Genomic DNA, 27,044 nt, shown 5'->3' on the forward strand with positions numbered 1-27,044 from the left:
AGCTACAGCTAGCTGCTTTGCTAGGCTGCAAGCCATAGCAAGCAGCTAAGGTTGTTCCAACGCAGTATTACAGTTTGCTTTGAGTTCGGATGGCAGCATGGATTAGGAGAGACTCTCCTAGGTGGACTGAAGCCCTTGAAGGGCTTAGTTATTTAATAGCTTGAAAGCATGATGGTGAATGCAGCATGGTGAATCAGTTGAAGTATGAGGACTGAGAAGTGTGCCTTCACCTGAGTTCAGATCTGCATTCCTTGTCATCGGAACTATCCTGTCATCTTCATGATGAAATATCTCTGATGTCTGATCTCTTATTTTGGCAAGTCATGTATTTGTACCATCTCTCTCTGCTGAACTTTGAAGATAAAAGAAGAATTGATCAAGGGTTTCCCCACACATTGTGGGGTTTGTCCCTGGCTTGTGCCATATCTTGTGTCCTCTTGTCTTGGCTTGTCTTCTGCATATTATATTTATGTTCTATCTGCAGTTTATCGTAATGCTGATGTGATTGCTAACTGTGAAAATTTAAATAAATTGCTCTAGCATAGAACATACCTAATCTTAACACTTTTCATGTTTCAAGTCTAATTGCATATTGATGTCTTGGTTTGAACTTTGGCACTTCCTTTCTTTTACATTTCCAAGTTAATTACTAATTTTTGGGTTTTGGGAAGATATGTTTCCCATGTTTTGATTTATAAAGTTGATTATCTCAAAAGCATTTTGTATCTTACATATCTTGCACTAACAATTCTTATTTACATTTCAAGGCGACTTTGTTTTCTCTTTTGAGAGCATTGCATTTTATTTTGAGCAAATATATCTTTAAATTGTTGAGCAAATTCCTTATAAGGCATTGGTTTTATGGTTTTTAATCATATTAATGATTGGCATTGTTATTTCAAGTTGCTCACTTCAACTCTGCTCATAAATACTTAAGAGTAATCCATTTTCACTATAACACTCTCCTAGAAACTCACAACTTTTAACTTAATTTTCCATTAGGGACCACCCCCCTTAGCGAACCTAGGAAATAGCTCAAATGGAGAGAGTCGAGATTAGTGTGACAGCCCCTTCTCTGAGTTCCCTGCCACCAACCACACCTTGTGGGGTTGAAGGCTTTTCTCACTAACTTGTAGGTAGGTGTAGGTGGCAAGGTCAACATCTTTGGCGCCGTTGTCGGGGACAAGTCTTCTTGTACCTGGGAAAAATCGACTAACCTTTTGGTTTTAGCATTTTGAACTTTAGATTTAGATTCTTGCTCAAGTGGCGACTCCACTCAATCCAAATTTTGCAAGAGTCTCTACTAGGAGAAATTCAAGTGGTCTAGTTAGCCCCTCTCCTGATCCTGAAAGGGTTTTTAGAGAGAGGTTGAATAGACTTTCTCGTAGTAGAGCTCTTGCTAGTCTTGGGCAAGAGGCTATTTCTGATATTCATTTGCTTTTTCAAGAACAAGTAGAGCCTAGCATCATGAATGATTTTTTTTCTCCTTGTGACTTCACTAACATAAATGGCTATCCTTACAATATCCTTGACAAGGCTATTGAAAAGTTGTCGTCCTTTCAAGGTAACAATGCCATTAGTGCTACATCACATGTGAGAAACTTTAATGTTTGTATCTTTAAATGGTGTAACACTGCTAATTATGAGGATGTGAAGATGAGGCTTTTTGTTTTATCTTTAAAAGAGGATGTTCTTGATTGGCTCACTAAGCAACCTGCTAACTCATATAACTCTTTACAAGCCATTCTGACTGCATTTTTAGATAAGTTTGGAGAGAAGAAGGAAAATAGGCATTTGATCAATGCCATTAGCAAAATGAAGAAAAATGAGAATGAGACCATGGAGGAGTTTAACAAGACATTCAATGAATTAGTAAAAAGCATGCCTACTACTGTTAAACCTCCTAATGAATTTCTTTTATGCTCATATCTAGATGCTTTTGGGGTTGACACTGCCTATGAGTTGAAGAGGAAGGAGCCTACGAATAAGTGTAGCTCAATCTGAAGCCTTGAAGATAGAAAGGGCTAGAAAGCAGTCAGGAAAATTTGAAATTCCTAGTTTCAATAGAGGGCCATCAAAATCAAATGATTACAAAGGCAGTGCCAAGGAAGAGACTACACATGATCCTATTAAAGAATTAACTCAATTCATCAAGAGCATGGAAGCAAATCACATCAAAGAAATGCAAACCATGCAAAATAGGTTGGTGGCCATGGAGAGATCACAAGTGCAAAGATTCCAAACTAGGCCAAATGATAGATGGCAAAATAATAAAGGCCCTCAACAGGAGCATAGGCCTCCAAATCCATTAGAATCCACCAACATGGTAGATCAGATTCCCCCTTTTTGTAGGCCATGTAATGAGTTCCATGAAAAAGCCACATGCCCATATGTGAAGAGAATCATGGAAATTGGCATGTTAGGAGGGACAAGTGGTCAAATCAATATGTTCTCCATGGAAGATCAGATATACACCTTTGAGAGAAATCAAGAGATTGACCATAGGCCCAATAATCTTGGGGTTTACAATATGATTGCAGATTTTGACGAGGTCACTAAGATTTTTGGGGAAAAACCTACATTTGGACAGATTCCTGCTATGGCAAAATACAAAGGGATGACTTATCAGAGAAGGGATATCCAAGACTGGAATAATCACATAAATTTTTCTCCTCCTACTTCAAAATTGAATTTTGACTTGGGCAATTGGGTGAATAATGCAAAGGTTTATATTCCAGTAACAGAACTTTTAAAGATACCATCTCAAAGGGCCAAGTTACTAAGTCCCGTTGAAGTTACTCAAAGGGAAGAAAATCCTAGTGACGAACCGGAAAATGAGGAAATTGTATTGAAAAGTATGAACTGTTATGTGAGGAATGAAGCTCATCTACCATTTTATGTTTCTTTGATAGTGAATGATCGTCTTTTACACAACTGCATGCTTGATTCAGGGGCTTCAATGGATTCTAAGAATTGAAGTGTGTGGGATAATTAAAGATTTACAAGTTTTCCTAGTTGCATACACAGATAGAATAATGACTATGGATATTGTTGTGATAGATGTTCCAGATTCATGGGGAATGCTCCTATCAAGAAAATGGGCATCAGATCTAGGTGGCAGCCTTCAAATGGACTTATCATATGCCACCATCCCCATGCCTGATAATACCTTTGTCAGACTTGATCGAGAATTAGAGAAAAGATATCATGTTGAATATCCAAGGAAACCCAACAATGAGATTATCTATAGATCATGCCAAACAGGGAGTGATGCAATGTTGACAAATTTCCTTCCCCCCTTAATAGAACATATTCAAAATGAAGAGATTAGGCAGAGCCCAAAAAGATTGGGTACTTCAAATTTTCCATCAGAGCATTTTCAAGACAAAGCAGTAGGATTGGAAATAAATGCATCATCATCACCACCGCAACTAACCAAGAAGAAAAGAAAAAAGAAAAAAGATATAAAAAATGAACCACCAGTTTTGAGCAAGATCAAGCCTCAACGCATCAATAGTCGGAAAAGGAAAAGGAAGAGGTTTGGTATATCTGATGGCCACAAACATGTTAAAATTGGGGCAAGTCATAATCCCAAGATAGTCAGAATTGGGCAAGGCACATGAAAGAAAGAACCTATGGACTTGCCTGTGAGTAGGCAGGTTCTCAAGATGGATTTCACCGAAGACATCTGATGCCATGGGGCATTTTTTTGTATCATATTTCTAACATTATCTCGTGTCATTTTTGTTTAAGTAGGTTTATTTCATGAATAAATTGTCATTTAGGCTCTTAGAATAAATTTTCATTTTTTCATTTTTGTACTTGATTTCTTTTCATGATATTTTGAATGGATACTGCTAATATATGTCTTTTTTCGGTAGATATAGATTCCAGGTTTTGCACACTATCACTTCATATCTAGCATGCATCCCCATATGGAGCCAAATGTTGACCACTAGAGTGGCACCTGATGATTATATGAAGACTCCATGCCTAAGGATGATCCAGATCACACTTGTACCATCAGATATCGTCACTCAACAGAGTTTTTTAACTCTACTTCTATCTTCTCATCATCTTTTTTGTACGCAGATTCCACACCCTACGGAGAATTGTAATAAGTGATACTAGTAATGATGAATTTTGAGTCTGTAACAAGCCTAGGATGTGTTGGGACTCGATCAGCGAACGAGTACACCTTGGAGTGTTTTTTTTATCTGGTTAATTATCCCTTCTTTTTAAGAGGCGGAAAATTTTCTAGGTTTTTCCACTCACATTTTACCCCAAAGTCGGGGTGACGGTTTGAAGGTTGAGCCCCTGACACATCTTAGTGTCTAGAGTCGATGTATATTACCATACTAGATCACACAAAAAAAATTGTGGAATTTGGTTAGGTCTAGGTAGTCATTTTTTTATTTTTTAGATTTCCGCAGGTCAAAAATTGCAAATAAAATTGTATTTAAATTGTAATAAGTGTAGTCTAGAGAAGTTGTATTGAGTATGAGTAATCAAAATTACACCTCTCACCCTCAACTTTCTACTATGACACACTTTGAGGGGTTAATACTGTGTTTTGGACCCTCAAAACCCACTTTTCCTAAGTTTAGTGAGAAATCTAGCAATTAATTAAGCCAAAAATTAAATAAATGGAGAAAAATAAATATCCACACATGCTAAATTTTGTGGAAATGAGGTGGAAAATTATGGGGGAGTTAAAGTAAAGTCTCATGGTGATGTGGACTCCTAAAATCAAGGAAAGGACATGTGCTCAAATAAAATCGAATTTCTGGCATTAAATGAAAAAGTTGCTTGGAAATTTGAATTTGTGAGGTTAATGCACATTTGGGAGGATTTGGGAGAATATTTGGTAGAGATTTTTGTGGAAAATTGTCCCCACATGGGTTACCACCCATATACACTTGCCATTCCACCATAAAATTCGAATTTGGCACATAAGGGAAGAAAAAAATGATGTCCACTTGCCAGAATTCGATTTTTACACTTGGCACTGTTGTTCCATTCAACAAATTCAAATTTATCTTTGGGATTGTCACTTCATGCCACTTGTTTAATCACTTCTACATTGGGATTGGCTCCAATGTCATTTGTCATTGTCATTCTTCATTGGGATTTGCTCCCAACTCTCTATATAATAGAGCCATAGGCTCTCACATTGCATAAGATTGTTACTAGCTATTGTGCTTGCGGAAGTGCTGCTACCTTGCACATTTTCAGAAATATCAATAAAGACTTTGGGGTTTCATTCATGAGGTGTTCCTCATTTTCGAGTGTGATGAATTGTTGAGCATTGGTATAATTCCTTTTACTCATGCTTTGATCTAATTTGCTTCCATATGCTCTTTTAGATTTGTTAATGTAGAGCAATCTTGCATTGACATTTGATTTAGAAGTATGCTCTAGGTATAGAATGCTCTAGTCGATTTTAAATAAATCTCTAGAGTTTTTTATCATTGTTTATTGCTAAATCTACATGGAACTAATTGTTGATTGAAGTTTTGTAGAGGGAACATCTTGTTGGGATTACAGAATCAAGCGTGAGGGGAAGTCTTTGGAGAGACCAACTCACTCTTGATAGATTCTTAAAAGATCTCTCATTTGTTCTTTGAACCTTCATAGTTTTATCTTACAAAGTCGTTTTGCAGGGATTTTGACACATAGCTTGTATACAAGCCGAGAACTTCTAAATTTAAATCTCTTTTAAAAAACATTGTACTTCATTTCTTTCATTTGCTATCTAAGAGCTTGAAGATGGCTAACAAAAATGAGAGCTTACTCTCACTCTTTAACTTAGCCTTTTGTAAATTATAATTGTACATATACATTTTATCTTGTTGATTTTTTCATTAATACTTAACTTATTTTGCAGTCATTGTCTGGATTGTTTGCTAACTCTTGTGTGGCAGATTTTGAAGAGCAACTTCCCGCAACATCTAACAAGTGTTTGCAGGACCTTTGGCAAGTGTTGGGGGTTCAATTTCTAAGGATGTCGTGAGCGCTTTTGAGGCTTATTTTGGCCAAGTCGAGTTCACTAGAGGGCTGCCCATTTTCCTCTTTAAGTCGTGGACATTTGGAAGAAAATCACACCTTGTTTCCCTTGCATAAGTTTTGTGAGATCTTGCCACTACTTTCTCAAGAAAGAAGGTCTAGTGTCCAAGTTTCAAGCAATTATTGTGAGGACTCTCCTTGAAGTTTAGTTGAGGACTTTGAAAGACCCTCCTCTCTTTGTAATATTAATAAAATATCTAATTTTCTTGTGGGAGCTTGGGATTTCTCCCATGGTATCCTATCTTCCAATTTAGAGGGAAGCTTCTCTTGGGTGGATTGACATTTGCATGGTTTAAGCTTTCATATTTCATTCACTTACATGCATGCTTTAATTGGGAATTAACACAACCTCACTATCACATTTCATTAAGTTAAAGTTTGTTACAATTTCATTTGAGCTTTGCATTCTCTATCTCATTGTTGCTTGAAGCTACAAGCTTACACTTTACTTTGGGCAATTCATCCTTTACATGCAAGCATTTTATATTCTTAACAAACTTTGATTCGTTTCCATTTACCTTCGTAAATTGTTTCATGAGCACTTGAATACATGCTTCAATTTTATGCTACATTGTTATCTTGAATATTGGAGCAATTTATTGTCATTGACTATTTGAAACAAATTTTACTTTCAAGCAAATTACTTGTATCATTTTAATTCATTGATGAAACACATGCAACACTTGTAACCTAATTTTATTTCTCCAATTGAAGTTACAAATGCAACTTATGTTGAACACTATTTCATTTTCAAGCATTGCAAATCAATCTCTTTGAAGCATTTTCATGTATCATTATTTTAATTTGGGGAATTAACACAATTTGCATTTCATATAGGCGTTTTAGTGTAGGAAGGCTCCAAGCCTCATTAAAATTTAGCCTCCAACATAAGTTGGTTAAAGTAGACATCTCAGGGATCCTCTACTCCTCTATTGACTCCTCACTGTGAGATCCATATCATTGGGCGAAGGTGAGGTCTGAGGATTGAAGAGTTAAATTGTAATCTTGTTATAGAGCTAATTAATAAAATTAACCAAGAGCACTTTCCATTACATTTACTTTACTTGTCTCTTGATGGTTTGAGTTTTCATATGCAAAGTCTATTCCAAAAGCAAGTATTGTAATCATTTCAAACAAGTGTTTTCTTTTCATGTTTCAAGTCTAATTACATATTGATGTCTTGGTTTGGCACTTCCTTTCTTTTACATTTCCAAGTTAATTACTAATTTTTGGGTTTTGGTAAGATATGTTTCACATGTTTTGATTTATAAAATTGATTATCTCAAAAGCATTTTGTATCTTACATATCTTGTGCTAACAATTCTTATTTACATTTTCAGGGTGACTTTGTGTTCTCTTTTGAGAGCATTGCATTTTACTTTGAGCAAATATATCTTTAAATTGTTGAGCAAATTCCTTATAAGGCACTGGTTTTATGGTTTTTAATCATATTAATGATTGGCATTGTTATTTCAAGTTGTTCACTTCATCTTTGCTCATAAATCCTTAAGAGTAATCCATTTTCACTATAACACTCTCCTAGAAACTCACATCTTTTAACTTAATTTTTCATTAGGGACCACCCCATTTAGCTAACCTAGGAGATAGCTCAAACGGAGAGAGTCGGGATTAGTGTGACAAACCCTTCTCTAAGTTCCCTGCCACCAACCACACCTTGTGGGGTTAAAGGCTTTTCTCACTAACTTGTAGGTAGGTGTAGGCGGGTCAACACACTGAATATAAATCTGTTGTACAAGTTGTAGCTCAAAACATGGGTTTTGTATGATGGGTTTCAATTTGGGTTTCTGGTGATTTAACTATTGTCTTTTCAGCAACAACAATACAGTGAGGAAAGCCTCCATGTCAAAAAACCAGGAAATGAAACATTTCAAAGGGCTGTTCCTTGTGGTTATTGTTCTAACTTATTGATCTTCTCATTTTTGGGGTCATATCAGCTTTTACATATTGTACAGGGGTTTCCAGAAGATTATCAAGTCCAATTCTTCCACCATCCCAACCTGAAGCATTGTGAAAACAATCAGATAGTTGTTCTTCTCATTTTTGGTGTCATCTCAGCTTTTACATATCGTAAAGGGGTTTCCAAGAGATATTCAAGTCCAATTATTCCACCATCCCAACCTCAAGCATTGTGAAAACAATCAGATAGTAGCGACTCTGATTGGGTACTAAATGTCTGAATAAATTCCTGTTCAATTACCTTCTTAACCTGAAATCTGAATAATCTCTGTACAGAACCAAAGTTTTTTAAAGTATTTTCAAAACAGCCATAAAAACTTGTCGAACTTATTGAAAAGGGAATGCCTTTTAAATTTTAACATGATCACTATTAACAAGAAATATGAGGAAGAATAGTTGTTATAGAGACAGTTCTTTGCCTCATAGATCTTTCATGAACCTTATTGCAAATTGAAAATAGTTACACTTACATTTTCTAAAGCTTAACTGCACTTTCCTTGTGTGTCTAGCTGATGACATGATGTTGTCATGAATTTATATCTTTGAAATGAATATATTTTGTATTTTTTTATTATCTAATTTTTGCTGATAATTTTCCCTGATTTTTCTGATGTCCCGAGTTCATGACCCCTGGCAATTGTTTTCCAATAATGAATTTTGCAACAATGCTTCCAATATTCCTTATTCTTCACAAGTTTTCACTTGGATCACACTTTTCTTTTAATCTCTATTAACTGGCCCTAATCTACTAATACTTATAACCAAATCTGTCAATTAGACAATGTTGGATCCTTCAAAACAACTCCAGGTGAGAATTGCTTCGTCTTGGCCAAGAGGAGCAACAAAGTTCCAAACCCCAATGTGCGTTTATCATGCACTTTTAGTCTAAATTTGGAGTGTCCTTATTAACATCATTCTGCCAATAGTATGCTTTAATTGGCAACTAATGGAAATGATGCTCACCAAAATGCATATAAAATAGTGTTCAAACTTTGATTTAATATTTTTATGCTTAAACGCATCTTCCTGAATATTATTCACATCAGATTGGAGCGCCCTGATAGATCTTGTATTACGAAAGGAATTTATGTGCCAAAGCTCAACGGCCTTAATTTCAATAGCTGAAACAGTGAAAGTGTTTTCATAAATATCATCTAAGAATACACCTTTAATCTGTCGACAGGACATGGATAACGTTTGGAAGATTTGTATATGCCACGCCAGATGGAATCATGTTAAGTCTGTTCCATTACAAGTTACAACAGTCTTTCCTTCAACAAAAAGGAAATAAAGTGGCAGCCTGCTGACATTATCAAGTTTTAGGTTTACAACGTGACTTAACTATCATAGCTGTGGGCATGCCTTTTGGCTGCTGACCTTACTCAGGACACGTATAAACTCAAGATAAAACTAGGCTGGTACAAATGGGAAGACTTTAAAGACATAATCAGATCATAAGTACATCTTGTGAAGCAGTCAAGGTACTTAATACAAATCATCCTATGAAACACTAGAATTGCAGTCCTACAAAGGCATTCATGGATCCCTCTGCATGTATGCGCTCCACTCAAGCACTAGACTGGAAGGAAAATACAACTGAAGATGGAAAAGACAAAGAGCCTTGGTGCAGAGTGAATCACAGCCATTTATTTTTCTTTTATGCAAAGATGAAGTGATTTTCATGTTGCCTTCTCTATAGAATTGAATTGAATGATAGTTGCAAAGATGAAGTGATTCTCATGTTGCCTTCATTATAGTCTTGCGGAGAATGATAGTCACAAAATTGAAAGAAAACAATTTTGGGCAAATAAACAATGGACAGTAAAAGGAAAGCTTGTACATATCCACAATTCCAACGGGAACTAGCAAAAGGAAAGCATGTACATACCCACAATTCCATAACATTTGGTTACAAGCATAAGACCCCCTGTAGCCCGATTCCCTTCATCTATCCTCTGCAGTAGATCACAACACTCCCTTGGAGAGTAAGTGACAGGGTCTTCATCAATAATCAATTCTGAACATTCCAATCTATCTATTTTTAGCACTCTCCACCGTGTACTACTTTTGTCCCTTCCTATTATATAAAACTTCTGAAAAGACAACACCACAACACTGTAAGTTAGCAATGAAGGACAGCCAGCCTTGCTTATGTTTCTTAAAATGTCAAAGATGAAACTAAGTGCTCTGTAAGCAATATATTTTAGTTAAAATCAAACAAATTCATTATGAATAAAGCTAGACTGCATTTGAAATTTCAGTTCACCAGACATGGAAAAAGATAAGTTGAATGTTTGTGGTTAAGCAGATATTTTCACAGATGTCCTTTGCATGTCTAATGGTGCTTGTCTTCCATTCTAGGCAGAGCAAAAGATATCTCTAGAAAATCATTTTTTGTGGGTTTCATATGTCCTCATCTGATTTTTATGCTTTATGCCTCCACCATGGTAGCAAAGGATTACCTGCTCACACTAAAAACGAATTTTGTGGTCTCTTGGCAGCTAGGCTTTTTCCAGCACTCCAACATTGCAACATGCATGCTATTGGGTTCTCAGCAACCTACATTATATTTTCCTGCTGGGTTGCAGAGTCAATGTTACGAGAAAGAATAGCCTTGTAAAAGAGAGCTAGTTTCTTTAATTATTTTTCTCAAATCCATGTGATGGAATGCTTTTCTACACTCCAGGCCTATTTTTCAAATATATTGTGGACTCTTGGAAACATTCCCCGCTTGCATTGCCACCCTTTTCTCATTTGTAGCTTGCATCCTGTCAATCATCACCTTTCGTCTTATGGCTTGTGGGCATAGAGGTGAATTTCCATGCTTTGCCGACAGGCAGTACATTGATCTGGTGCTCATGGGGAAATATTATGGTAAGGCTAGAACCAAAAGCATTGTACTCACAGCAGGTACCTGATAAAGATGTTCGTTTCTCAGTGTTTGAAAACATGGGGTTCAAGGTCATGCGCATTTGAAGTATACAGCATATGGAGACCCCAGTTTTGAGGGTTTCTACCATGTTTTATCTGGTCCAGCTCAGCAGCTGCTACACAGTTCTGACAATACACTTCTGCCTAGCATCAGCTTTAACTTTTGATCTAAGTTGCATGAAATGTGGGAACAGGTACCATGGAAAGGTTAACCCACCAAATTTTGGAAATGCAGAAGCATGGCCTTTAAATTACAAAAAGACAACATTTCGAACAAATGATTTTTTTTAAATACAACATTATCTTGCAAATTTGAATAAAATGATCAAGAAAATTAGAATGATTTCAGATAATTTGTCAATGTTTTCCTGTCATTAGGCATTTGTGTGCTCTTTGTGACTCCCATGCACTAAGCACTTTTTGGCCCAAATTGCACCTTATTTGGCTGAAACATATGTTGTCTGAGCCAAAACACTTAGGAAACGTGGGCTCACATTTTGAGGCATATAGCCAAATCGTGCAACTGCCCAAAACATCTCATGATGTTTCCAGCCGTTTATATTTCCATTTTCCAGCCCAGAAACATGGAGTGGGACTTTTCCTGCAGCTTAGGTTTTGACATGTTCAGAAACTATTACTTTAGGTAATGGATTTTGTTGAACTAAACCATTGTTTCCCAATGACTATATTTATCTTCATGAGGGTTTCTTTGGTATGATGAACTAAGGGAATTTAATGATCTCTACTATGACCTTGGGTCAGTTTGTGATGGTGAATCTTTCATCTTTTGTTGCAATCTATAGTATCCTGCTTGTACATCATGGCTTTGGCATTGTTGCACTTCCATTACTGATAGTATATCATGCACTACCAGTATGGCATCCACCACTACTTTTTTCCTATGCTGGGGTGTATCGAGTTTTAACTAAGGCAAGATCTTGACACAATGCTCTCAAGTTCCTTTTTTCTAAAAACATATTACATTATAATGTTTGAGATCATCATTACAACAAAAAGAAAATAAACTTGAGAAATGAATTAGGTTAATGGATTTTATTAAGTAAAGCAGTAAAACTAATAACATTCAAATTTTAAACATTGAATCATAAACCATAAGAAACGGTTGTACAGACAAGAAAAAAGAGGAGGTTGAACAAGAAATTCATATTAAATATGGCTAAGCAAACCCCCCACTATGCCCACTCCCATCCCTATTTAAGGTTCACATAGATCAGCTCAAATAATCCCTGGATTGAGATGGGTTGTTCTGTGAAAACATTGTTAAAACTAACAATAACACTCATCGTTTATACAAAAGGCATAATCCTACTAGGGTGAAGTATCAAATATATTAATAAACAACTATGAACACCAGATACCTCCAGCTAGCTTTAAAGACTTAAAAAAGTTAAAACACAAGCAAGACAAAGATTGTGATTATTAGGTCACAAGCACTAAAACTATCCATATCCAATACAAGGATTTTAGCTAAGTTACCAGATCCGGTACAGGGGAGTCTAGGATCCGCAGATCTAATCCGGATCGAGATCCGCCTGGATCCGTGCAGAAAACAGCCACGTGGCGCAACTCGATTTGCTAGAAACAGATCCTGCATGGTCGAAACAGATCCTATGTTGGGGAAATGGATCCTGCAAGGGAAATTTAGCTACCGTGCAACTTATACATACTTCAGCCTTGTAGGATTTGTGATTGTCACTTGTGTATAATAAAGCTTTGGTTCAAACAAGCTATCCAGACCAGGTAAGCTTCAGATCTTGGATCCTACACCTCTGATTCTCCGCTATTGGGTTCAACTCCATCACGTTTCTTATATATTTTTTGGTTTTCTTCTATGTTTCCTAACGTTTCGAGCTCATAAATTATTGAGTTTCATGTATTTTCAAATGTTTTTGGGCGCCTTTCCTGTCAACTTGATTGAAATTTAAAATGCTCTCATGAATTTTCGAATTGGGTATTTAAAAATAATACTCTGCAACATCCATATTCTGTGTCTAAAGGAATTTATGACCAATCGGTTATTGATCATTGAAACCTTTTTGGTTTTAATTTTGTAATAGAGGATTTGGTAGATTGAGGTCTGATTTCAGTTCAACAGGGTTTGTTATGTAATCTTGTCTGTAGATGTTGGAATGCTCCCTCAGGAGACTAAGAGTTGGCTACTTAGATGCAGAGAGAAGTACCTGTTAAATAGAGAACAGGTTTTGTAGGAATCAAGGTTGAAATGGACTTTTTAGCATATTCAATTACTGTGATTTTTAGATTTTAGGTTTCGTTCGGTGGTTAATACAATGAAGTGGTCCCTGCTTGCATTATTCCATGAGTTTGTCGGCCATGTGAAAATTTCTGAATCTACACATCAGAAAACCTACTGCAATCACTGGTTTATCATCTCCTACTTGTTATTACATTTAACAAGTTATCTAATTTATAAATAGTGATGAAAAACACTACTGCAGACTACACTGACATACAGATCATAAACTAAAAATATATGATACAAACACACAAGGGACGTCGTTATTTTTGGACAACGTGTCCCTAGAAAAACCCAATGCGGGAAAACTGGTGCAGCAGATAGAGGGTTTGTATTATTAAGCAAGCAAAATCTGAGTACAACAGGTTGCCTCTCACACCGACTAACCTTTCAGAGAAATCTCGGCAGCAAGAAATACATATGAGGGTTTACCTCGTTCTCCAAGTCACAATTGATCCACTGAGTAGCCTGACTCCGACAAACACTGCGAAATCCCAGCACAATCACTGCTTGGGGCAGCATCTTGCCTCTAGGAGACTGTGTCACCCCTTCTGCTGGATCGATTTGCTGGAGGAAGATTGTTGTTCAGCCCTCCCGGCTCAGAACCTCGCTTCTCCAACAAAATCTCGAACTTCTGACGAATATCTTGCACTGCCACTGCAAGAGACCCTCTTGGCCTGCATCATCACTGCGTGAGCCCCTTCCTAGGCTACGTAGGCCTCTACGCTGCCTCTTTGATGCTACTGCTGCCTCTTTGCCCAGTACTCTTTGTCTCAGAACTCCTTTCCAGTCCAAATCTATGCTTTTGCCCCTCTCACTACAACTCAAATCATTAGATCGATTTTCTTAGCAAACCACGCCCCAAAAAAATCGAATTGACCGATCAACTTAGTGTATCTCCAACTCACCCTCAAGCCTCCTCTTATACTTTTCCTGTTGATAAATCAACAGTCGATATTAAGTCCCTAATCAACGGCTAAAATTAAAACAGACTTGATCCTTACCTCTTAGAAGCTTCTCACCAATATTTTTATTAATACCCATTAATATTTTTATTTTCCTAAGTTTAGACTTAGGAACCCATTAAAAATATTAATTATTTTAATAACTCCTCATCCGGGTGGAATTTCTCCAAACGATTTATGGGTCTTAGAGATCTCATGTGTTCTAGCCCCTCCACAAAATTTCAGAGCCCAAAATCAACGCTCCCTCTTAGCGAGGAATGTGCTCTAGCAATACTTTTCAGTAGAAGTATTACACTGATCCACTGCAGCAATCCTCTGTGTTGCTGATGCTTGGCCTGCTGCCCTTCATTCATTGCATTGTTGCATCCTATACTGCTGCCCATGACTCTGCCATTGTCACTGCTACATCTATACTGCAGCTCCCTCTCAAAATGTTGCATCATGTTGCCCATAGCACTGCCACTGTTAACTAATGCACTACAACTCAGTTACTGAGAAGTAAGTAACTAAAACTTCACCCAAAAACTGAGATGTTGGTCAGTATGGATGCTTCGTGATGCTGAAGCTACCTCTGCTACTAATCTGTGTTGACCCTCTAATGCTACTGCGTTGCTGCAATCTGCTTTGTGCCTCTCGCACTGCTACAACATCGACTGCGTTGCTTCAGACTTTAGCACTCTAGCTCTGCCATTGTTGCTTCATCACACCTCGCACCAACCAACACCTGTCATTTTGCTACTATCGTTAAGGGCTTCCGTAGTTGTATGTGATCCAAGAGTTTGGGCATCTCAAGGATCCTGCCCATGTGTAGTTCTCCCAACTACAGCTCTATGTCGCCCCACCTCTTCTTCAAAGGTCCATAAGCACTCATGGCACAATCCTCCTCATCATCCTCCTTATCCGATTTCGTTGGAGCAGCCTTTGAGTCAGAGTTCTCTTCCTTGCCCTTCTTCCAAGGGCACTAAGTGGCGAAATGTCCCAATTCCCCACACATGAAGCATCTGACTTTGGTTATGTCTTTCTTTTTCCTCTTTTGTTGCCCTAGATGTCCCGCTGATGCAAGAGCTGCATCCTTCTCTTCCTCCTTCTTGACTCTGACCCCTTTGTCGCTACTTCCTGCCTTGGTTAACTGCCTGATCTCTTCCTATCGAAGAGTTGCCCACATCTCCTCCCAACTGGGGAGAGAAGCCTTGCCCAAGATGCTCTGGACAAAGGTCTCCCAGTCTTTAGTGACTACATTCAGGGCAGTCTTGACCATGAACTCAGGATCTGGTGTAGACCCCATGGAAGTCAGTTGGTCTCAAATCCCTTGCAACCTGAGAAGGAAGGGATCAATTTCTTCTCCCTTCTGCATCTGATACTGTCTTAGCTGGTTCTCAAGCAACATCTTCCGTTGGACAGAAGTTCCCTCATACAAGGTGGTCAAGGCCTCCCACATCTCCCTTGTTGTTTCCTTTTCAGCAATATGTGGGACCACATGATCCTTGACCCCGTCCAAGATCATGCACTTCGCCTTTGCTTGAGCCTCCTCGTATTTCTTGAGAGGATCAGCATCGACCAGTATAGCCACCACTTTCAAGGCATAATCCTTGATGTGATTCTTGTCCAAGACTGCCAGGATCCTGGCCTTCCATATGACAAAGTTGGATGCTCCAACTAATCTGTCCTGATCCCTCAGTCCATTAACTGCCATCTCTGCTCAAACAAGTATAGAACAGGTTCTCTTCTCCCTCTCTCGTCACTACCCCAACAAGACTCAGATCTAGATTTCTTTGGCGCTAGAAATCCTCTAAGGAACAAGTTCCTTCTAGACTCCCTTTGAGTCCTGATTTCCTTCACGGAAATCCTCCTGCCAAATAATGTCGAATCACCCTTCTCCGATCCTCCTTTGCTGCTGCTCAACAACCAAGGCAGTGACTCCCTCTACCTTGGTTCAGTCTCTTCAGACATTGTTCTACACCAACAGCAACAGCATCCCACCAGCATCTTAGATCTAATCTGCACTGCTCCCTCTGCCCCAGCAACTGAAGAATCTGAGCTCCTCTGGCTCTGTGCAGTCACTGCGTGAGCTAGATCAGCTCCTCCTAGCCACTGCGTCACTCCTTCCTGGCTCAGAAAGATGATGTGGCTCTGCGTGAGCCTAATCTGCCCCTCTCTGCTTTTGTGCTGGCCTAGATAGTTGACGCAGTTATTGCGTGGGCTCCTCCCAGCTACTGTGTCACCCTCACCTGGCTCAGAATGCTAATGCAGGCACTGCGTGAGCCTCTGCGTCACCTCTTTTGCACTGCGTCACTCTCCCTCTGTGTCTCTGGCTCTGGAACAGCGCTGTCACTCGGGACAGCCGCCTCTCTACAGCAGATTTGTTGGATCTCCTGGCTGATGGCTTCAATATCCTATGATCTGCAATGCTCTGATACCATGTGAAAATTTATGAATCTACACATCAGAAATCCTACTATAATCATTGGTTTATCATCTCCTACTTGTTATTACATTCAACAAGTTATTTAATTTATAAACAGTGATGAAAAACACTACTGCAGACTACACTGACATACAGATCATAAACTGAAAATATATGAGACAAACACACAAGGGACACCGTTATTTTTGGACAACACGTCCCCGGAAAAACCCAATGCGGGAAAACCGGTGCAGCAGATAGAGGGTTTGTATTATTAAGCAAGCAAAATCTGAGTACAACAGGTTGCCTCTCACACCGGCTAACCTTTCAAAGAAATCTCGGCAGCAAGAAATACATACGAGGGTTTACCTCGTTCTCCAAGTCACAACTGATCCACTGAGTGGCCTGACTCCGGAAAACACTGCAAAATCCCAGCGCAATCACTGCTTGGGCCAGCGTCTTGCCTCTAGGAGACTGTGTCACCCCTTCTGCTGGATCGATTTTCTGGAGGAAGACTGTTGTTCAACCCTCCCGGCTCAGAACATCGCTTCTCTAGCAAAATCTCGAACTTTTAACGAATATCCAGCACTGCCACTGCAAGAGACCCTCTTGGCCTGCATTAGCACTGCGTGAACCCCTTCCTAGGTTGTGTAGGCCTCTGCGCTGCCTCTCTGATGCTACTGCTACCTCTCTGCCCGATACTCTTTATCTCAGAACTCCTTTCTGATCCAAATCTCTGCTTCTGCCCCTCTCACTGCAACTCAGATCACTAGTTCGATTTTCTCAGCAAACCACGCCCTAGAAAAATCGAACTCACTGATCAACTTGGTGTATCTCCAACTCACCCTCAAGCCTCCTCTTATACTTTTCCTGTTGATGAATCAATGGCCGAGATTAAGTCCCTAATCAACGGATAAGATTAAAACATACTTGATCCTCGCCTCTTAGAAGCTTCTCACCCATATTTTTATTAATACCCATTAATATTTTTATTTTCCTAAGTTTAGACTTAGAAACCCATTAAAAATATTAATTATTTTAATAACTCATCATCCGGGTGGAATTTCTCCAAACGATTTCTGGGTCTTGGAGATCTCATGTGTTCTAGCCCCTCCACAAAATTTCGGAGCTAGAGCACATCCGATGCTACCCAAAATCAATAGGCCACACCCTGCTCAATTTCAGACAGCAACAAAGACGTTTCGGACAGCAACAAACAACGATTCGCCAGGCAGAACGCTAAAGCAACATGACCCCACTCATTTTCATACTTACTATTATCATTTATGATATTATCTTTTTGTATGAGGGAGGATACATCATTTCAGTGTTTTAGTCTTCATATTTATAATATATCTAATGATTTTAGTTCTAAATGTTGTGATTTATAAATGGATTTGATTTTTGAACTCTAAAAGTGTTTTTTTAATTTAAAAAATATTATTATATTTTTTGTACTTGACGTATCCTTGCTGTATCCAGATCCTAGATTTTCAAAATTCTAGCGTATCCGAATCTGAATCTGTATCTGAATCCTAGTAACTTAGGACTTTAGTCTGGAGAGAGGATAAATAGGAAAATATCCTAGTGTTAACTTTCACACAAGCCTTGACTAAAATAACTAATTAGAGAATGTTAAACTTGGCAACTAGGGCCAAACTCCATGTGGGTTATCTTATTTATGGCAGCTGATATTTTTCTTGGATCCCTCTTATTAAGAGGTGTAGGATTGATCTAAAGATCATCCGATTCTGATAAGTATTCATGGAGTTATGAATTTATTTGTGTTATAAGACAATTCGTCAAGGTCGGCCCACAACCAAATAAACCCCACATGTACTCAACGTTTTAGTATAAAAGGAGATGACTTGAGAGTCATTTCAACACACACTTCTCTCTTGATTTCTCTCCACTTGTCTTGGGTTTTAGTGGAAGAGAAATCTAGGAGTAGAAGCCCTAAACGCAGTCCTAAGGAGGAAGCCCTAAACACAGTTCTAAAGTGGATGCCCTAGCCGCAGTCCTAAGGAGGATGATCTAGCTCTCAACACAGCTATGGAGGAGAGATCTAAACGTTGTCCTAAAGAGGTCATGACACCTAGCCGCAGTCAAGGAAGGATCTATCTACGCTAATCTAAAGAAGACTCACACACGTTGTCCAGTTGGGTTAGGTGCCCTAGGTAATAAAGGATGACACAGCAATCCCATACGTTGTCCTAACCTGGCTGTTAGGAAGGCCGAGGTAATTCTGGACAGCATGATTTGGAGAAGACATAAGAAGGAGAACTCGCATTTTGGAGAGGAGATCTTATGTTCAGGCCGCAGGTTAGTAGGCACCTCAGCGAAGGAGAAAAGGCTAAGTTTGTAGCCTTTTCATGACTGTTTTGAGGGCTAGACAACCAAGCAAGAGGGCTAAGTTGTGTAAGGGAGATCTGGGCTACTTGTGACAAGTTTGAGGGTTCTCTTCCTGTGATCTAGGGCAGCAGCTGCTACAGTAAGAGACCGAGGCCTGTTCTGAAGTAATCTGAGGGCTAGTTGGAGAGTCTTGGGGCTAGGAATTAGCCTTAAGGACAACGTGTTGGGGCAGCAAGCTTAGAAGGGAAGACCGCAGTTGTAGGAGGCCTTAGGAGCTAATTGGAGGGGTCTAACAAGGACTGTTAGGAAGCCCTAACCAGTTTGCTGCAAACATATCAAACCTCAATACAGTGAGCTAAGGCATGTTGTCTATGACATCTCTTGTAGGTGTTGGATCCTAGATGAGGATCAGTTTGAACCAAATTGTTGGGCAGTCTATGGGAGCCAAATTGGTGGTTGTACATAGTGGTATGGTACATGGGTATTTAGTGCAGCAAATTCATGGTGCTGCTATGGTATGGCAAAGCACAACGGGACAGCCATGACATTGTGCAGCAGTGGCACAATGGGACAGCCATGACATTGTGCAACAGTAGCACAACGAGATAGCCATGACATTGTGCAGCAATGGCACAATGGGACAGCCATGACATAGTGCAGCAGTGGCACAATGGGACAGCCATGACATAGTGCAGCGGTGGCACAACGAGACAGCCATGACATTGTGCAGTAGTGGCACAATGGGATAGCAAGCATGTGCAGCATGGTGCAGCATGATGACGAGATGTAGCACAATGATTGGTGAAGGAGTCACCTTGGAGAATCAGTTGAAGCAGCATGTCTTCAACTGATCTCATGTATCATCTTGTTAGAGATGATCTATGCTCTTATCTAGATAAGTCAAAGTGTTGACTTTTGTTGTAAATGTACTATCTCTCTCTCTCTCTCTGCTAAACTATTGAAGAACATATAAGAAGAATTGATCAAGGGTTTCCCCACATTGGGGTTTGTCCCTAGCTAGCGCCACATCTTGTGTCCTCTTGTCTTGGCTTGTCTTCTGCGATCTATGTTTATGTTCTATCTGCAATTTACTTTAATGCTGATGTGATTGCTAATCTGGAAAAGGTATTGAGCTAACTATGAAAATTGAAATAAATTGCTCTAAGCATAGAACATACCTAAAATTAACAAAGAAAGCATTAGCAAAGGATTAAGCACTTAATTTGGTCTAGAGAATAAGTGAAAGGAGAAGAGCTATGTATAGGGATGAAAAATAAGATAGTTTATGGTACCATAGTTCTATTACATGCTATGTAGTGTTGTTTGGGCAAGAACTTCTGCACGGTTTCAGTGTGAACACACTAGAAGTGGTTCGAGATATTTCGAAAACTGTGTTTTGCAGTTCACTTTAGACAAAGGTGAAGTCTTATATTTGATGCCCAGTTTAATAAAGTGTATTTCATTCATTAATGACTTAAACTAGGATTAGTCCAATCACATATCTCACCAAGAGATTAGGGATTTGGTATATTTGGCTTTCAGCTAAAAGTATAAAGACAGGTCAAAATAGAGAATCCAAACATTTTTTTGTCAAACAAGGACAACAACCAGTTGAACATAGTTGAAGAGCAAGAGAGAAGCTAGAGTAAAAAAGTTTTCCACGGGGACGCGTCCCCCAGGGTCGGGTGCGCGCACCCCATGCACCCGGGACGGAGAGAGACGTGGGGAGACGCATGGAGGGGCGTTTCCCTAGTGTGGGGAACAGGACTCCCCAAAAGGGGGACGCTTGGGAGTCCCCCCTCAAAATGGACTATGCGTCCCCCCTTAAATTTTCTTGTAAACAATGATTTATGACAGGGGAAACCTAGTATTGAACCATATTGCCCTACTAATGCTATGCAATTCATGGTAAAAGTGACATTCCCTTTTATCTTTCATTTTTATCCTTTTACTTAAATTTTTAACATTACCATGAAATGACTCAAGATGTTGGAGAGTGGTTCCGACCTCATTGGATTTCATATGAAGAAAGTAGAATTTTAGATCTCACTCAAAATCCAGCAGACTTAACAATTTTTCAGGAATTCAGGATTCAATGGATTTCAATGTTTCCATTGCATTTTGTCATGTACAAGGGTATGGAATTAGTATTTAATCAAGAGCACCAAGCCCTCTGTGTACTTTAGAGTGACTTTTAGACTCATCACTCCACTGTTTTTGAGTTTTAGTTATATCAATTTACTATTCCAGTCTTCAGGTTTCAATATCTATTATAGTCTATTTTGCTTAGTACTAATTAGATTCTAGAATGATGAATGATGAATTTTAATTTTAAATCAATTTAGAATCTAGAATGATGAATGATGAATTTAATTCTTAAATCAATGTAGATTCTAGAATGATGAATAATAAATGATGAGAATGGATCACAGTATTTCATTATTGAATCTCGTGGTCTATGGATGAATCATGTATTTATTAAGAAGGATGATGAGTATGGATCAATGTATTTCATTATTTAATTCAATTATGTATGTATCATTGTATTTGCTATTTATGCTTTCATTATTGAATATGAATTTGAAATATATATATATATATATATATATATGTGAAAAAAGAAAAAAGAAAAATTATATACCCCAACGTCCTCCCATCCCCCCTAAATTTCCCTAAAATTTCAGGGTACTCCCACACGCCCCCTTGTGCATCTCCCCGAACCCGCATCTCCCCGTCCCAGCGTCTTGGTGGAACATTGGAGTAAAGTGAAGGAGAAAATCATACAGCAATCATCCGTACAATCATTTTGCTAAGTTACCGGATCCGGCCCTCTGGGGTACAGGATCCACGGATCCACGGATCTGATCCGGATTCGGATCCGGATCCGCGTAAATACGCCCAAGAACCGGGAACATGTGCGCATACATCGCATACATCTAATATATCTAATATATCCGCGTAATTCGGATCCGCATAAAATATGCGCATACATCTAATATATCATGTATGGGAACCATCGTGAAAACACCGGCAGTTTCAGAAGCCATCGTGAAAACACCGGCAGTTTCAGAAGCCATCGGCCTTCAATGTATTGGCCTTTGACGATTTGTAGATCAAAAATATAAAAACTATCATTGACGGAACTACAGTCGCATAGAGACGCCACTGCAAACTTCGGTAGGTTATGCCCTCGAAAGACACGATGGTAATTCAGTCAACAAGCTTTTAACTTTTTCATTTTTGCCCCTTTTTTTTAATTTGAATTCATATAGTTTTATAATTTTCTTTTAGATACATATTCTTTTATACATATTAAAAACAATAATATATTCATAATAACGAATTATATATTAAATTTTATTTGAATATATTTTCTCATTAAAATTGTTTTATAAATAATTTATTTTCTTTATTTATATATATTAAAAAATATCATATTAATATGCGTATTAAGTTCAATTAAATTTTATGTTAAATATAATAATGTTTATGGGTATGATTACAAATTTAATAGTTATAATTATATATATATTTGAATTTAATGGCTCTTGTATTAAGTTCAATTAAATTTTATGTTAAATATAATAATGTTTATGGGTATATAAAGGATTACAAATTTAATAATTATAATTATATATATATTTGAATTTAATGGCTCTTGTATGGTGTGTGGGCATAAACTAATGATGGTGTTTTATGAATGCAAACTTAAAAAACAACAATTTGTTAATTTGAAGAGATAATTAAACATGAACTTGAATATATGGTAAAAGCACAAAATGAATGACAATGATTTAGCTTTAATATATATATAAAAATGGATGATTTTGTGTCTATTATTAATTTTATTATATTTTTAATATTATTATATTTTTTGTACTTACCGTATCCTTGCCGTATCCGGATCCTGGATTTTCAAAAAACTAGCGAATCCGGATCCGTATCCGTATCCGTATCCGTATCCGAATCCTGGTAACTTAGTCATTTTGTACAATGTAAGGATACATACAGTCGCATGGAGATGTATAGCAAATTTGTACAATTGTACAGAGCTGTGCAACAGATCTGTACAGTAAGCAAAACAGTCTACCTTGCAGGTATTTCTTTTCAATTTTTGGGAAGTTATGTTTCTAAGGTAATTTAGCTGTTAGTTTGGCAGACTGTGGAGGCGTCATTGTCAGCCTTGAATAAGGAATGAAAAATGGATTTTGAATGACAAATTATCTGTGTATGTGTGAAACTGTTTTATGCTTCAGCAATTGTGTGATTGATGCTATGATCTTAAATTAAATTTTCATTAATTAAATTCAAGAATTTATTGGTTTGGTTAAAATCATAAGGACAGCAGTCACCTAGGGCTTGAAATTTCTACATGGTATCCAAGCTTCTCTCTAATTGAGATTCTCAAGGGTTTACAGCAATAGATCAACTATAAAAAACAAAGACCAGCAATTAGAGGGTTTCAATATTTGTTTAAACTAATTTTCAGATCTGGGAGTTTGTTGAGTAGACTGTAGATATCTGAGATGACATCAGCTAGCCTTATATTTGAGGACGGATTGGATGGTACCTCAAAAATTTTGTCTTGAAAAGTTAGGGTTACACTCTTATTGGAAGAGAATGATCTGTGATATTGTCAAAAAAATTGTGCCTTTCCCTACAGATCCATAGTAATTGACAAAGTCACAAGAAGAAGTGAAGGCCAAGCAAATAATTATGGATGTAGATAAGGATCACTTGATTCCTCACCTATCCAAGAAGAATACAACAAAGGAAATGGTCAATGCCCCGGTTAGTCTCTACTAGAATGAGAACATAAATAGAAAGATGATATTGCAGAACAAACCTAGAGCCATACAGATGACTATATCAAATTCATTTACTAGTTATCTTATGAAGGTCATGCAGATTCATGATCAACTTGCAGCAGTTGGGGAGAAAATTGCTGATGTAGAACTAGTGAACGTAACACTAAATGGATTCACAACTTCATGGGAGCCATTTGTCAAAGGTATTTGTGCTCATGAGAACCTTCCTAACTTTGAAAGAATGGGGAATGACTGTACCCACGAGGAGATAAGGATGGAGTCAAAAGCCAACAAGAAGGGTGGTGATGAAAAACTAGACCTATTTGGACAGACAAATAAGGGCAAAGGTAAAGGACCCAGTATAGGAAAGGGAAAGAATGAAGAGTCAGCCTTAGAGTTAGCGAAGGACTCATGTAAAGTCAAGTGCTTCATCTATCACAAGCACATGCATTATACAATGCAATGTCTAGATAAGAAGAAGGGAAAAATTAAGCAACAACAGAAGCAAGTAGCACCTTATGAGAAAATTCAGATGGATGGGTTTGCTACTGAATTTGAGAAAGAGTTCTCAATGGTATCTTGCATTTCAACCACGCAATTCCTAGAAATGCATGGTATTTGGATGGTGGGGCATCTCATCATATGACATCAGTCCAGTAGTTGTTTTCTAGTGTAACAAAGTAGAACTCATGGGTTCAAGTTGAGGTCAATGATGATTCCAAGTACCCAATAGCAGAAGTTGGTACCATTCCCTTCCAAGCCTAGTAAGGTAACTCTTTAGATTTTGATGATGTTTTGTTTGTTCCAAGTCTCAAGAATAATTTTCTTTTAATTTTATTTATGAGAAATAAGGGTTATGTTGTGGACTTCAAGAACTAACAAGTTGTCGTCACTATGAAAAATTCTAAATAGAAATCATACTGCAGTGATTAATATTATTTCTTCTACTTATTACCTCAGAAATAAATTATCCACAGTAATCTTACAGAAAATATCGAAATATATTCTACTGCAGCCTTCACAATTAAAACATTGCAGAAAGTAAATGTAAGGAAATACACTAGCACAAATACAACCACAATGATAGTTATTTTTGGACAATTGTCCCCGAAAAAACCCAATGTGCGAAAACCAATGCAGCAGATGAAGATTTTTATTATTCTTCAGCAAATTCTCTTGTACAAATTACAGCCAGCAAAATAGGAATAAGAAATTTTACAGACACTTCTTGACCAAGTTCTACCCCAGGTGAAGCACTCCTTATTCCCCGGAATCCTTCTGGTCCTCTCTGCGTCAAACTGCTCTCCCGGCTTTGCGTCAAGCTGCCCATGCAGGCTCTGCGTCAAATTGCCTTTGCGTTGCCTCTTTTTGCGTCACTCTATTCCTGCTCTACGTCAAACTGCCTTGCACTCTCTGAATGTGTTGATGCCCTCTCTCCCTTTCTCACCTACAACTCTCCCTCTGATTCAATTTTCTCTTGCCGAACTTCGACCAGTGAGAAAATCGATCTTACTCGGGTAACTGAGTTTCTGCCTCTGGTGTGTTCTCCAAGTGCCCATCAAGTCTCTTCTTATAATCCTCTCGTTGATCATTCAACGACCCAGATTAGATTCTAATCAATGGTTAGGATCATTTAGCTTGATCTCTACCTTCTTCTAGAAGTTCCATCCACAGTTTAGATTAATACCCATTAATTATTTTAATTTCCTAAGTTTAGACTTAGGATCTCATTAAAAATAATTAATTATTTTAATAAAACTGTTTTTGGGTGGAATTTCCCAAAACAATTTATGGGTATTGGAGAATGCATGTGTCTAAGCCTTACTGCAAATTTTGAGGCCTAAAGCACATCCGATGCTACCCCAAATAAACAATCAAACCGGAGGAATCTAGCCTATAAGTAGCACAGGTGATAGGAGTAAGAGAAGGTAATGTTTATAGGTTGCAAAGTGAAACTATTTGAGCCATTGCTCATAACAATGGCAGCTTGTGCAAGTTTTGGCATAAGATTAAGGGGCACTCACATCACAAAGCATTGCCTACTCTAAGGGAGATAGTCAAAGGTCTTCCAGAGTTTAGCATTGAGCAACAAGGATGTAAACTTGTAAAGTTTGAGGACTTTGCATCTAGGAAATCCCATGAACCTATTAGCCCCTCACATCTAGGTGTAAATAGAGAAGATTTTTTCTCTGACAATCCACATCACAAACAACAGTCTTGACGTTGACATCCATGATTCTCCACAGGCAAGTTTATGATGCTTCTCGCATTGTTGCTCAGCTCACTCACACTTGATACACATGGTGGCCGAACATACATGAAGTATATTTGTTCATTGCTTCATATTAAGTGTTAATGGCCTATGTATTTGTCATAAAAGTAGTGAACATGGTTTGAATTGGATAAAGGATCATAATGCTTCAAATTTGTGTCTATTGCCTTGTTTCACCTTGGTGGAGTGTTGTCACTCTTGAGTAGAGTTGTACCACCCAGGGTTTTGATAAGGGTTACATGTTCATATCCCAACTCATACATAACATGCTCCGTCTTTCCCATTTTTGTTGTCCCTCCTTTTGGGTTGGCTATTATATGCCACACATATAGGTTCACGCTTCATAATCCCATGAGAAAAAGAGCTTGAATGCTCAAAATTGATGTAGCTTTATAAAAAATAAAAGGAAAGAGCAAGATATAAAGTTCAAAATACAAAAGAAAATGAAGGGATATGAATGATAAGTCCAAAGCTAAAGTGAAGCTTCAGCTCTAGCCCCTCACTATGAAGCCATTGCCCCTAGTCCTATGCAATGAAATGCATACCTAAAAATGACTAATTGAGATTATCCCAAAACCCCACGCACAAACTAATTTTGGCTTAGGAAGGAAGTGCTCCAATCCAAAAATCTTCCAAGAAGTTTACAATAATAATGAGGGTTAAATTGTTACCTATGGTAATGTACCCTTGGGTAGCCATGAGAAGATCTTGCACATTCTATATTGGGTGAAATCTTGCACATTTTATATTGGATGAATTGTTACACTTGTGATAGGGGCACATACATGAAAAACATTATTCTTGCTAATTTTAACCCTTATCCATGTTTATCTCAAGAAGGATTGTGTTTTGGATGTAGTGACATGTAATCTATTTTGAATATTATTGTAGAAAATTGTAGTGCCAACTCGGTTTCCAGTTTTAGGAGAAATCACATTAGTTTAATGCCCAACCCAACATGTCATATGTTGTTGTTATAAACATGAATATATTT

At 38.0% G+C, this 27,044-nt stretch overlaps 1 protein-coding gene across 5 annotated transcripts in view; it reads right to left on the bottom strand.

Annotated features, from left to right (window-relative positions):
- The window catches only part of LOC149168037 (phosphoinositide phosphatase SAC2-like), a 408,861-nt gene that overhangs the window by 347,536 nt on the left and 34,281 nt on the right, over nt 1-27,044 (bottom strand). For all 5 annotated transcript variants that reach the window (XM_089433313.1, XM_089433311.1, XM_089433308.1 and 2 more), the window contains one exon: nt 9,932-10,136. In XM_089433313.1, the coding sequence (XP_089289439.1) occupies nt 9,932-10,136 (205 nt within the window). The remainder of the gene's footprint in view (nt 1-9,931; nt 10,137-27,044) is intronic.

Source organism: Pinus tabuliformis, chromosome 5_1 (genome assembly GCF_031772625.1).
Source record: "Pinus tabuliformis cultivar Carrire ecotype Pingquan chromosome 5_1, CPIR1, whole genome shotgun sequence".
Lineage (NCBI taxonomy): Eukaryota > Viridiplantae > Streptophyta > Pinopsida > Pinales > Pinaceae > Pinus > Pinus tabuliformis.